Raw genomic sequence first — 14,652 nt, 5'->3', positions numbered from 1 at the left:
GGGGCATTGGTCTCGGTTGGTGGCACCAACCGGGACCACAGGTCTCTTTTCAGCAGCCGAAAGGGCGGGAAGCAGAGGCCTATGGTCCCGGTTGGTGGCACCAACCGGGACTAAAGGGGGGCATTGGTCACGGTTGGTGACTCGAACCGTGACCAATGCCCCCTTTAGTCCCGGTTGGTGCCACCAACCGGGACCAATGGCCTTGTGCTGCCCCGCGCCCAAAAGTTTAGTCCCACCTCGCTAGTTGAGAGGGCTCGGGAGTGGTTTATAAGCGCTGCTGCGCCCACCCTCCCGAGCTCCTCTCAATTGCAGGCTTTCGGGCCTAATCTGTCACTTCAATGCATGTGGGCCTACTGGGCCTGCTGCGGGCCTGAATCCTGGCCCATGGTAGGGTTTCTAGTCGTATTTAGGCCGTGGTGGCCAAGTAGGCGGCATTTTTTTGTTTTTTTGTTGCTTTATTTATTTTCTTTTGTTTTTTGCTTTATTTTTTAATTCTTTATGCTTTTAGTTTTAGAAAAATTATAAACTTTTTGTTAATGCCATTAGTTTTCAAATTTGAAAATACTTATTTAGTTTTTTGTTTTCTTTGTTGCTTTATTTATTTTATTTTGTGATTAACTTTACTATAAAAATAGTTTTTTCCTGTTTTTTTGATTTGTTTTTTGCATTATTTATTTTCTTTTGTTTTCTGCTTTAATTTTTAATTCTGTTTGCTTTTAGGTTAGCAAAATTATAAACTTTCTGTTAGTGCCATTAGTTTTAGAAAAATTATAAACTTTCTGTTAGTGCCATTAGTTTTCAAATTTGAAAACACTTTTTTAGTTTTTTTATTTTCTTTGTTGCTTTATTTATTTTATTTTGTGATTAACTTTACTATAAAAATAGTTTTTTTCCTTTTTTTTATTTGTTTTTTGCATTATTTATTTTCTTTTGTTTTTTGATTTAATTTTTAATTCTGTTTGCTTTTAGGTTAGCAAAATTATAAACTTTCTGTTAGTGCCATTAGTTTTAGAAAAATTATAAACTTTCTGTTAGTGCCATTAGTTTTCAAATTTGAATAGTTAAAATTTGAATTCTTTGAAAATTGTTTGAATCACAAGTTTGTGATTAACTTACTAAAAAATGAGAATAGATGCGCTTATAGAGAACATTCAACCTAAATTCCTAGTAAATTTCTATGAATTTCAGAGAAATTCACTATGAATTTAGGTGGGACTAAACTCTGCCCGCAACGAGGACCAACCCTTTAGTCCCGGTTTGTGGCACAAACCGGGACTAATGGTCATGGGCCAGGGGCGAGGAGAAAAATTATAAACTTTCTGTTAGTGCCATTAGTTTTAGAAAGTTGAAAGTTGAAAGTTGGCATGGGCCAGGGACTAATGGTCATGGTATTACGAGGGCCGAACCATAAGACATGAAAGCATTTCAAATGAACTCTGAAAAAGTTGAAAGTTGGGATGGTATCATAATTTCACCCACATAGCATGTGCATGTACAAAACGGACAATGGTAGCATGTTCGTGTGTTACAAAGTTGCGGGAGAAAGTCTTCACTTTTTCTTCGCTTGTGTCATTTGCTTATTGCGCCGTAACCATAGATAATCTTCATTGTTTATCAGGATGCTTGGGTCAGCCTTGACATTGAAGGGAGGAATTTCATGAAACTTTTCATAATCTTCAGACATGTCTGTCTTGCCGTCCACTCCCAGGATGTCCCTTTTTCCTGAAAGAACTATGTGGCGCTTTGGCTCATCGTATGATGTATTCGCTTCCTTATCTTTTTTTTTCTCGGTTTGGTAGACATGCCCTTCACATAGATAACATGTGCCACATCATTGGCTAGGACGAACGGTTCGTCAGTGTACCCAAGATTTTTCAGATCCACTGTTGTCATTCCGTACTATGGGTCTACCTGTACCCCGCCGCCTAACAGATTAACCCATTTGCACTTAAACAAAGGGACCTTAAAATCAGGTCCGTAGTCAAGTTTCCATATGTCCACTATGTAACCATAATATGTGTCATTTCCGCTCTCGGTTGCTGCATCAAAGCGGACACCGCTGTTTTGGTTGGTGCTCTTTTGATCTTGGGCGATCGTGTAAAATGTATTCCCATTTATCTCGTATCCTTTGTAAGTCAATACAGTCAAAGATGGTCCCCTGGACAACAAGTACAACTCATCACAAACAGTGTTGTCACCTCTGAGACGTGTTTCCAACCAACTGCTGAAAGTCCTGATGTGTTCACATGTAATCCAGTCGTCGCACTGCTCCGGGTGTTTGGAGCGCAGACTGCTCTTGTGTTCATCGACATACGGGGTCACCAAGGTAGAGTTCTGTAGAACTGTGTAGTGTGCTTGAGACCAAGAATATCCGTCTCTGCATATTATTGAGTCTCTTCCAAGAGTGCCTTTTCCAGTCAGTCTCCCCTCATACCGCGATTGAGGGAGACATATCTTCTTAAGGCCAGGAATGAAGTCAACACAAACCCCGATAACATCCTCTGTTTGATGGCCCATGGAGATGCTTCCTTCTGGCCTAGCGCGGTTACGGACATATTTCTTTAGGACTCCCATGAACCTCTCAAAGGGGAACATATTGTGTAGAAATACGGGCCCCAGGATGACAATCTCGTCGACTAGATGAACTAGGACGTGCGTCATGATATTGAAGAAGGATGGTGGGAACACCAGCTCGAAACTGACAAGACATTGCGCCACATCACTCCTTAGCCTTGGTACGATTTCTGGATCGATCACCTTCTGAGAGATTGCATTGAGGAATGCACATAGCTTCACAATGGCTAATCGGACGTTTTCCGGTAGAAGCCCCCTCAATGCAACCGGAAGCAGTTGCGTCATAATCACGTGGCAGTCATGAGACTTTAGGTTCTGAAACTTTTTCTCTGGCATATTTATTATTCCCTTTATATTCGACGAGAAGCCAGTCGTGACCTTCATACTGAGCAGGCATTCAAAGAAGATTTCTTTCTCTTCTTTCGTAAGAGCGTAGCTGGCAGGACCTTTATACTGCTTCGGAGGCATGCCGTCTTTTTCGTGCAAACGTTACAGGTCCTCCCGTGCCTCAGGTGTATCTTTTGTCTTCCCATACACGCCCAAGAAGCCTAGCAGGTTCACGCAAATGTTCTTCGTCACGTGCATCACGTCGATTGAGGAGCTGACCTCTAGGTCTTTCCAGTAGGGTAGGTCCCAAAATATAGATTTCTTCTTCCACATGGGTGCGTGTCCATCAGCGTCATTCGGAACAGCTAGTCCAGCGGGACCCTTTCCAAAGATTACGTAGTGTAAATCATTGACCGTAGCAAGCACGTGATCACCAGTGCGCATGGCGGGCTTCTTCCGGTGATCTGCCTCGCCTTTGAAATGATTGCCTTTCTTTCGACATTGATGGTTGGTCGGAAGAAATCGACGATGGCCCAGGTACACATTCTTCCTGCATTTGTCCAGGTATATACTTTCAGTGTCATCTAAACAGTGCGTGCATGCGTGGTATCCTTTGTTTGTCTGTCCTTAAAGGTTACTGAGAGCGGGCCAATCGTTGATGGTCACGAACAGCAACGCCTTAAGGTTAAATTCCTCATGTCTGTGCTCATCCCACGTATGTACACCGTTTCCATTCCACAGCTGTAAAAGTTCTTCAACTAATGGCCTTAGGTACACATCAATTTTGTTGCTGGGTTGCTTAGGACCTTGGATGAGAACTGGCATCATAATGAACTTCCGCTTCATGCACATCCAAGGAGGAAGGTTATACATATATAGAGTCACGGGGCAGGTGCTATGATTGCTGCTCTGCTCCCCGAAAGGATTAATGCCATCTGCGCTTAAAGCAAACCATACATTCCTTGGGTCCTTTGCAAACTCATCCCAGTACTTTCTCTCGATTTTTCTCCACTGCAACCCATCAGCAGGTGCTCTCAACTTCCCATCTTTCTTTCGGTTCTCACTGTGCCATCGCATCAACTTGGCATGCTCTTTGTTTCTGAACAGACGTTTCAACCGTGGTATTATAGGAGCATACCACATCACCTTCGCAGGAACCCTCTTCCTGGGGGGCTCGCCGTCAACATCACCAGGGTCATCTCGTCTGATCTTATACCGCAATGCACCACATACCGGGCATGCATTCAGATCCATGTATGCACCGCGGTAGAGGATGCAGTCATTAGAGCATGCATGTATCTTCTCCACCTCCAATCCTAGAGGGCATACGACCTTCTTTGCTGCGTATGTATTGTCGGGCAATTCGTTATCCTTTGGAAGCTTCTTCTTCAATATTTTTAGTAGCTTCTCAAATCCTTTGTCAGCCATAGCATTCTCTGCCTTCCACTGCAGCAATTCCAGTACGGTACCGAGCTTTGTGTTGCCATCTTCGCAATTGGGGTACAACCCTTTTTGGTGATCCTCTAGCATGCGATCGAACTTCAGCTTCTCCTTTTCACTTTCGCATTGCGTCCTTGCATCGACAATGACCCGGCGGAGATCACAATCATCGGGCACATCGTCTGGTTCCTCTTGATCTTTAGCAGCTTCACCCGTTGCAGCATCATTGGGCACATCGTCTGGTTCCTCTTGATCTTCACCAGCTCCCCCCGTTGCAGCATCACCGTATTCAGGGGGCACATAGTTGTCATCGTACTCTTCTTCTTCGCCGTCTTCCATCATAACCCCTATTTCTCCGTGCCTCGTCCAAACATTATAGTGTGGCATGAAACCCTTGTAAAGCAGGTGGGAGTGAAGGATTTTCCGGTTAGAGTAAGACCTCGTATTCCCACATTCAGTGCATGGACAACAAATAAAACCATTCTGCTTGTTTGCCTCAGCGGCTTCGAGAAACTCATGCACGCCCTTAATGTACTCGCGGGTGTGTCTGTCACCGTACATCCATTGCCGGTTCATCTGCATGCATTATATATAATTAAGTGTCCAAATTAATAGAAGTTCATCATCACATTAAAACCAAAGTGCATACATAGTTCTCATCTGACAACATATAGCTCTCCAGAGCATCTAATTAATTAAACCATACATTGAAACTACGTAAAACATTTCAATGCGAAAACAAATGCGATCATAATTGCAACCAAGGTAACAATTGATTCAACGGCATAATGATACCAAGCCTCGGTATGAATGGCATATTTTCTAATCTTTCTAATCTTCAAGCGCATTGCATCCATCTTGATCTTGTGATCATCGACGACATCCGCAACATGCAACTCCAATATCATCTCCTCCTCCTCAATTTTTTTTATTTTTTCCTTCAACAAATTGTTTTCTTCTTCAACTAAATTTAACCTCTTGACAATAGGGTCGGTTGGCATTTCCGATTCACATACATCCTACATAAATAAAATCTATGTCACGTTGGTCGGCATAATTTTCATAAACAATAAATGAACCAATAGTTATAAAGATAATATATATACCACATCCGAATCATAGACAGGACGAGGGCCGACGAGGGCGTATACCAAAACCATCGCACTATATAAGATGCAATAATAAAAGTAAGAAAATAATACAAGTATCTATGTAAACATGCAAGTAAGAATATTTTTCCTTTAAGAAAGAAGATAAAACAAGAGGCTCACCACGGTGGTGCCGGCGATGAGCTCGGCGCGGGTGATCGACGGCGGTGAAGACGGGGACGGGGCGTGACGGACCGCTAAACCTAGACAAATATTGTGGAAAATGGAGCTTGGAGGTCGAGCTTGGAGAGGAGAAAGCTTAAGTAGTGTGGCTCGGGCATTCCATCGAACACCTTGTGTGCATAGGAGGTGAACTAGAGCACCACCAAGCCCTCTCCCCCTCGGCCAGAGAAAAACAGAGCACTGGGGTGCTCTGCTCGCGAGCGAGGGGTATATATAGGCACCTCATTGGTCCCGGTTGGTGGCATGAGCCGGGACTAAAGGGGAGCCTTTGGTCCCGGTTCAAGCCACCAACCGGGACCAATGGTGGTGGGCCAGGAGCGAGGCCCATTGGTCCCGGTTCATCCCACCAACCGGGACCAAAAGGTCCAGATGAACCGGGACCAATGGCCCACGTGGCCCGGCCGGCCCCCTGGGCTCACGAACCGGGACCAATGCCCACATTGGTCCCGGTTCTGGACTGAACCGAGACTAATGGGCTGACCCGGCCTGGACCAAAGCCCTGTTTTCTACTAGTGTAAGAGTATGGTTGAACATGATTTTATTGTTAAGAGTAAGAAGAAGATGATTAACTATAGACTGATATTTGATAAAAATTACTTTGAGACTATTACCTTGTCTGCTCCCTCTTTGTTCAACATATTTTCAGGCACGTACCTTGTTTTGCCGGAGGCCGTTCATGCATACCCCATCACCTTGGCAGGAACCCTCTTCCTGGGGCGCTCGCCCTCAACATCACCAGGGTCATCTTGTCTGATCTTAAACCACAATGCACCGCATACCGAGCATGCGTTCAAATCCTCGTACGCACCGTGGTAAAGGATGCAGTCATTAGGGCATGCATGTATCTTCTGCACCTCCAATCCTAGAGGGCATAGAACCTTCTTTGCTTCGTACGTACTGTCGGGCAATTCGTTATCTTTTGAAAGCTTGTTCTTTATTATTTTCAGTAGCTTCCCAAATCCGTTGTCAGATACACCATTGTTTGCCTTCCATTGCAGCAATTCTAGTGTGGTACCAAGCTTTGTGTTGTCATCGTCGCAATTTGGGTACAACCCTTTTTTGTGATCCTCTAACATGCGATCGAACTTCAAATTCTCTCTTTCAATTTGGCATTGTCTCTTTGCATCAACAATGACCCGACGAAGATCATCATCGGGCACATCGTCGGGTTCCTCTTGATCTTCAGTTTCCCCTGTTGCAGTACCATCGTATTCAAGGGGCGGATAGTTGTCATCATCCTCAAGCAGGTTCAAACATTATAGTGTGGCATTATAGGGTGGCATGAAACCCTTATCAAGTAGGTGGACGTGAAGGGTTTTTGAGTCAGAGTAATCCTTCATATTCCCACAGATAGGGCATGGACAATACATAAAACCATTCTACTTGTTTGCCTCAGCTACTTAGAGAAAATTATGCAGGCCCGTAATGTACTTTGAGGTGCGTCGGTCACCGTACATCCATTGCCGGTTCATCTGCGTGCATTATATAATTAAGTGTATTAAAAACCATTACAGAACATCATGAATGGAGAAATGACCAAATTAATAGAAGTTCATCATCACATTAAAACCAAAGTACAATAGTGATCAAATGTTATTACTGAAAAAATAAATACATAAAGTTCATACATAGTTCTCATTGAACAACATATAGCTCTCTAGAGCATCTAATTAAAACATACATTGAAACTATGTAAAACGTTTAAATGCAACAAGAAATGCGATCATAATCGCAACTAAGGTAACAATTGATCCAACAACATAATGATATCAAGCCTCAGTATGAATGACATATTCTTTAATCTTTCTAATCTTCAAGCGCATTGCATCCATCTTGATCTTGTGATCATCGACGACATCGGCAACACGCAACTCCAATTCCATCTTCTCCTCCTTAATTCTTTTCAATTTTTTCTTCAAGTAATTGTTTTCTTTTTCAACTAAATTTAACCTCTCGACAAGAGGGTTGGTTGGAATTTTCGGTTCACATACCTCCTAGATAAAAACATCTATGTCACGTTGGTCGCCATAATTGTCATAAACACTAAATGGAGAAAATAGTTATAAAAGATGATATACCACATCAGAATCATAGACAGGACGAGGGCCGACGGGGGCGGATACCAAAACCATGGCACTATATAATAACGAACAATAATAAAAGTAAGAAAATTATACAAGTATCTATCTAAATCATACAAGTAAGAATTTTTTTTCTTTTAGAAAGAAGATAAGAACAAGAGGCTTACCATGGTGCTGCGGGCGACGAGATCGGCGCGGGCGATCGACGGTGGTGAGGACGGGGACGGGACAGGACGGACTGCCAAACCTATACAAATCTTGAGAAAAATGAAGTTTGGAGGTCGAGCTTGGAGAGGAGAAAGCTTAAGTGTGGATCGGGGATTTCATCGAATACCTCATGTGCATAGGAGGTGAGAGTAGAGCAACACACACCTGCACACGCTGGCCGGCCAAAAAATAGAGGAGTGAGGGGGCAGAGGCGGAGGTATATATAGACGTATCTTTAGTCCTGATTGGTGGCTAGATCCGGGACAGAAGACTGACCTTTGGTCCCGGTACCAGCCACCAACCAGGACTAAAGGTGCTGGGCCAGAAGCAAGGCCCATTGGTCCCGGTTCGTGTCTGAAACCGGGACCAGAGGGGTCAGACGAATCGGGACCAATGGCCCCCGAGGCCCGGCCGGCATCCTGGCCTCACGAACTAGGACTGATGCACCTTTTGCTCCCGGTTCGTAAGTGAACCGGGATTAATGCCCTTATCCTGGCCTCGACCAAAGGCATGTTTTCTACTGGTGTGATAGACCACCAAACAAACTGTACCATATTTCCTTGAACCAACAGGCTCTCCAGACAGCAATATAGCTAAGGCAGAGCAGTATATGAAGTCTACTGACAGCACACATTCCAAACTGGGATAGAAATTCCCTAGTAAGCCACTCAAGTTTCTTAGGGTCAAGTTCCACATGATCCCATTATCGCCGCCAACTAATACCGAATAGCAGCAAACACATACGCACACCAAATGCTAATCGGTACATAGGGTGATGAATAAGTTATTTTCTAACCAGGGTTTTGGTATGTCCTTGCATTTAGAATATACAAATAGTCACATACATGCTGATTCTCAATGAACAACCAAATAAGGACTCCCAATGAAAAACCGGCATCAGAAACGCAAGATACAAGTCATAACCATGTAAAACCACAAAAATATCTTTATTTATATTTTATGTCATCATTTTACGTTTGCAGTTTTACGCCACGTATACACTTTTATTAGTTTATAGTGCACATTTTCTTATGTTTATTTTGACTTCCAACATACACAATGACGTATAAGTAGAAAAGGTGTGGAAAAGTAACAATTTATTCTTTGACGTCAACGTTAGTACCAATAGCATGAACCTACTAGTGTTTGTTTCCTCATAGTCAAAGGTCACTCTCCTCTACATGTTTATTTCCTCAGATATGGAAAATCTCTCATTGATACGCGATTCTCTTTGTTTTGGTGGCATGCGCCTACCAGATATCGATGGCGACTTTTGTGGTTTAACTTGGTGCTATATTTGTACCACCTTTTCATAATGTTGAGAGAGCGTGAAATACTACCAACGTGGATGTCTTCTAGCTATAAGCTGCTTTCTAGGAGAAAGTCTAAAAGATGCATCGACGGTATAACATTTTTGCGGGTGACATGGACAGTATAAACATAACTGAGTGTTTTTTCTAAATCTGTAAGAAAGCTACATACAGATCGATGAATAGCTAGGAATACAAATCTGCGTCGAAGAAAAACTTTATTTTTTAGGTTGCGAAATGGTATATTCACTTAAGTGAGCTGATCAATCCCTTCTGTCGGTGTGACGCCTCTCTTCTGAAAAAAGACCCTTCCGTAGGTTGGTAATGAAGCAGTGGTGAGGGATCCACTGGATCAAGAGCATTGAGCCATTGACTCATTGCGGAGTCATGAGTCTCCGCGATCGAAGAGTCCACCCTTTCTGTCCCTTCTTTCAAATTTTTCTGTATATTTTTCGTTCAACATCAATCTTACGTTGCTGAATAGTGCTCTTGTATGTAACAAACCAAAAGTAAATAATAACAATTTGACCCAAGAATTCCAGAAAGCGGCAGTTGCACACGAGACAATGCCAGCTGTACCAGTCGTTGTACACACATGTTACATTTGGTGGGGTAAATGTTTTTTGACCGCTCTATTAGTAGCTAGCTACTGTGCATGCATGGTTCAGCTGGGGGTCAAAGTTGATAATGGCAGCAGTGCTTCAGTACGTAGGTTATAATATGTGGCATAGGTACATTGTCGTGAACTTGACAGGCAGCAACCGATGGAAAACTGGTCAATCGGCAGACCTTTCGATGGCCTCCTCTACCAAACGGACCCTTTTGACCAGGTGTCAGATCGAGACGTTCACGTGGCAGGACGTACAAATATAGGTATATAGAGTACTTACGTGTGTGGCTTTTGCCAGTTGTGCAGGCAGAAACCGTGTGCACAAATAAAGGTATTTGTCTCGTAACGACGACCAGACTAGACATCGGAGTCCAGAGTTAGCAAGGTGCATGGTGCATGCATGGTGCACTCTCCAGACAAAGAATGGACGGTACACTAGCCCTAGACGAAAAACAAAACCTGATTAGCGCATGCATGACGTTTAGTAAAATTTCCACACAGCTCGCCACTCGGTGGAGGATCGACGCGGCTGCAACCTCGATTCCTCTCCTCACCCTATAAATCTGGAGGGCATGCATGCATTGCTCGTATCCCCCATCCATCCCAAGACATAGCAGCAGCAGACTGCTACGTACTCTTGTTCATCCCATATCATCCACGTACAACATCAGCCTATCAGCTGTAGCAAATCACATTAGTCAAGCACGTGATGGCTGCAGCGCATGTATGCTTCTCCTTATCCTCCTTCGCGCCATTGTTCCATTCGGCTTTGCCGGTGGCCAGAAATGGTGGCCAGAGTGGCCGAAACCGTGTTATTTCGCCCTTCGCCAGTGATATATCCCGGGCGGGAGCCTGTGTCCCATGAGCTGTCCGATGATTTTGACTTCCAGGTATATATTTTTACGGTACAGACATATATAGACCGCAACATTAGCATGTACTTTGAATGCAATTAGCATGCAAGTTTGTGTGCCTTTTTCTGGCTAATTATACTGCCTTCGTCCCTAAATTCATGTTGTATAAACCGAGTCAAAAATTTAATCCGTCCACAAAAATCTTTTAACCACAGTCTAGCAATTCATGGATGGCCTTTTCAAGATAACTTTGAATAATTGCTTCTATTCAGGAACCAGCGAGACACAAAAAATGTGTGTTTCATTAATTAATGATGTTTGTGGAATGTGCACAATTTCAATCTCTATGTTTTATTGTTAATTTCCAAACTATGTTAATAAAATATAAACCTACATTATATGCACTATTTTCATATGATATCGCCTATTGTTGAATGCAAATAATATATGATATATATTGCACTTATCTAGATTTTGAATTCTTTTTATGAAGAAGTTTGCTCTATGTGCAATACCAGGAAAGCCTAATGAATGTTCAAGCGTTGCTTCATCAACATCCGAAGAGCAACAAAGGAATGTTGAGCGTAGTTGATCACCTCAAACGCCTCTGCATTGACCACTGTTTCCAGGATGAAATCGATAACATAATGGACTCGTCTGTGGATCTCCTCCATACTGATGATCTACTTGACGCAACCCTTTCCTTAAGGCTGATGAGAGAAGTTGGATATTATGTTTCGGCAGGTCAGTAAAATACTGGTTTAGTCTGTTGGGTTAGACAAACACACGAGTTTGGAAACTTTAGTGCAATTTGGTCAACGATATGATTTTATGTGATAATTTTGCTAATAATAAATTAGGCTTAGAGTAACCAAGTTTAATAATAAAAAATAACGGTCCCTTGTGTAGCATAGAAGCACCTCTCATGAGACGTATTATTTTCGTTATGTATGACATGCACCTAAGACACCTTCTTGTCGCTGTATGGCAGACGATGTTCTTCAGAAGTTCACAAACGATAATGGGGATTTCAACCTTAGGCATAGCAAAGACCTTAGAGGGTTGCTGAGCTTGCATGACATGTCACACCTCAACATGGGAGAAGCTTCACTCTACAAGGCAAAGGAATTCTCAAGCAAGCACATGAAATTTGCACTTAAGTATTTGGAGCCAAACCTTGCGGGATATGTGATGAAGTCACTAGACCATCCCTACCATGTGAGCCTGAGGCAATACAAGGTTAGGCATCATTTGAGTTACCTCCAGAACTTGCCTACTAGGCACACTGCAATTGAGAAGCTGGCACATGCAGAATTTCAGATGAAGAAGTTGCAACATCAGAGTGAAATGCAAGAGGTTAAGAGGTAGGAATATAATAAAATACACTCCTTCCATTATTAGTTGTTGCGGACATTGACCCACCTGCATATTGATAAGAGAGAACTCACTTGGAATTAACAGACTAACATATTTTTTTGCTCATGTATTCGCACAATTAAAGATGTGGTGATTTTTTACTATGAAAACTTCATTTTCACACAGATGGTGGGTGGATTTGGGATTGTCTCAAGAAATTCCAGCTGCAAGGGACCAAGTTCTGAAATGGTACATGTGGTCCATGACTATCCTTGAGGGTTTCTCCTTCTAAAGATATCGGGTTGAGGCCACAAAGGTTATCTCAATGGTCTACATTGTGGACGACATCTTTGATCTTGTCGCCACACAAGAGGAGCTCTCTCGCTTTAATGAGGCGATCAAATGTGAGCATTGATGTTCCTGTAATAACAACAACATTGCATTTTAGGAATGAAGTATAATTACTTTTGTTTGTGAATGAATGAAATCTTAGATATGTCTAATTGCACATTAAAAATTCTATAATTTTGACACATCATGTATACAGAGGTATTAGGATTGGTTTGACATAAACATTAGGCCTTTGCGAGAAATATCTTGATATACTAATAGTCTTATAATTATTCATATATATTCATACAAAAAGAGAAAGCATTGCATATTCAGGGCTGCTTATGCCCAGAATGGCATATTTTTGCTAATGGTATAATCAAACTCATGGGTTAGTCATGACCTTATACATAAACACATAATGTAAAACTATTGTTATAAAAGTTTCACGTGCAAAGTTCATATTTTGACAGGTGGGATCTTGCAGCTGCCGAGTCACTGCCGAGTTACATGATATCATGTTACAAGGCTCTTTACACCATCACAAATGATATTGCTGATATGGTCAGAAAAGAGCATGGATTGGACCCTATCAATCATCTCAAGCAAGCAGTATGTCTACTCGAATGGTTCTTCATTATCTTTAGTTTAATTTTTCTAAGCAACTAATAAATATATTAATAGTTCCACCTTACATATTTCTGTGTACTATATAACTTGTGATTAATTGTAATGAAATAAAATATAAGGAAATAACACTGCAAGAATTATATTGCATTCATGCCTTTTTTTTCTTGCAGTGGGCAACTTTGTTTGATGGATTCATGATCGAGGGAAAATGGCTATCTACTAATCAGGTTCCTACATCGGAGGACTACCTAAGAAATGGTGTCATCACTTCAGGAGCACCACTTTTATTTATGCAGCTTTTATTCATGCTTGGGCATGATTTAACGGAGGACAACAACGACCACATCCTCAGGGTCATCTCCTGCCCTGCGAAGATCATGAGGCTCTGGGATAACATGGGGAGTGCAAAGGTCAGAACACACCGATAAGTTTATGCACAAGACTATATAATTAGTAATACTAATTATTTACATGAGTTATTTCGTACCATATCCTGGTGCGTGTGCATTCAAGTTGACATTGACAACATTAGGCATGATCTGAAAAGAAATTATGTGTCCCATGCAGGATGAGTTGCAGGAAGGGCTAGACGGATCATACAAGGATTTGTACCAGAGAGAAAACCCTCATGCTGATGCGGAGAAGCACATGTTGGATATGATAGCGGGTGAATGGGAGGATCTAAACAGGGAATACTTCTCTCAGACAAAGTCCACACTACCACCTAGCTTCATCGGGGCGTCTCTCAACTTTGCAAGGATGGTCAGCATCATGTGTGGCTATGACGATGAGCAGAGGCTCCCCGCCCTGGAGGATTACACTAGGATGTTGCTCTTTTGAATAATGCATGCTACCGTTGTGTATGTAAGTCTTATATACGTAGCACACCAATTTTGAGGGTTGCCCTGTTGAAACGTGGACCAGTATGATAGACCATTATCTAATGTGAAACTGCTCCACAAACGATACTTGTGCCCGAGCTGTGCACGACATGCAAATCCAGCGGCCATGCGACATGTGAGGGTTGCCCTTCTCACTTATATGCATGTCCAGCAGTATTCAATCTTCGTCTGTGAATCGTTCAAAATTTGTCCTGTGCATAGTACGACTCTAGCGAATGTGTTCCTACTTCCTAGTGGTTATATAATGAATATACTTGTCAAAAGCCATGAGCTGCCTGCAAGGTCATGCACGTGTTGCAATGTATGTGATGCATATGCAGTTTTGCACTCTAGGAAATATATTTTGTATTCAAATTTCACTAGAGTGCAAATTTGTTATACCATTTGGCATCAGCTGGCAATTACGCGTTACATCCTAGCTTCAAGCAAACATAGATGTATTGGCTAATTGTTTGAACATAAACTTTATTTTCTTATGTCCCATGATTTAGACTATGCACACAACTTATATGTAAAAACAATAACCATACAGAAATATGAGGTGTATAAGATCCTAATCCCCCTCTATCTCGTGTCTTTTTTTGAATGTTAGCATTAGTGCTAAATTCATTGAACAGGAGAAGAAGGTTGGTCCAATTTCTGAGGGAAACCAGACCCAAAAACCATACAAACAGTGTCTTTTGGCAAACACAACACACAC

At 42.2% G+C, this 14,652-nt stretch overlaps 1 protein-coding gene across 1 annotated transcript; it reads left to right on the top strand.

Annotated features, from left to right (window-relative positions):
* The first annotated feature begins 11,726 nt into the window (after positions 1-11,726).
* LOC125515763 (S-(+)-linalool synthase, chloroplastic-like) lies at positions 11,727-14,023 on the top strand. Its single transcript, XM_087527976.1, has 4 exons — positions 11,727-12,098; positions 12,277-12,494; positions 12,894-13,460; positions 13,618-14,023. The coding sequence occupies exons 3-4, from the start codon at positions 13,245-13,247 to the stop codon at positions 13,888-13,890; spliced, it is 489 nt and encodes a 162-aa protein (XP_087384102.1). The 5' UTR covers positions 11,727-12,098; positions 12,277-12,494; positions 12,894-13,244; the 3' UTR covers positions 13,891-14,023.
* Positions 14,024-14,652: the final 629 nt, after the last annotated feature.

The sequence above is a fragment of the Triticum urartu genome, chromosome 6A, assembly GCF_056163025.1.
Source record: "Triticum urartu cultivar PI428250 chromosome 6A, HENAU_Tu73, whole genome shotgun sequence".
Taxonomy (NCBI): Eukaryota; Viridiplantae; Streptophyta; class Magnoliopsida; order Poales; family Poaceae; genus Triticum; species Triticum urartu.
This window is presented reverse-complemented; position numbering and strand designations above follow the sequence as displayed.

Bases quoted from the DNA above. Each gene is read 5' to 3' on its own strand.
- LOC125515763 (XM_087527976.1), top strand. From the start codon at position 13,245: ATGATCGAGGGAAAATGGCTATCTACTAATCAGGTTCCTACATCGGAG. The intron at 13,461-13,617 runs GTCAGAACACAC...TGTCCCATGCAG, and splicing joins ATAACATGGGGAGTGCAAAG to GATGAGTTGCAGGAAGGGCT.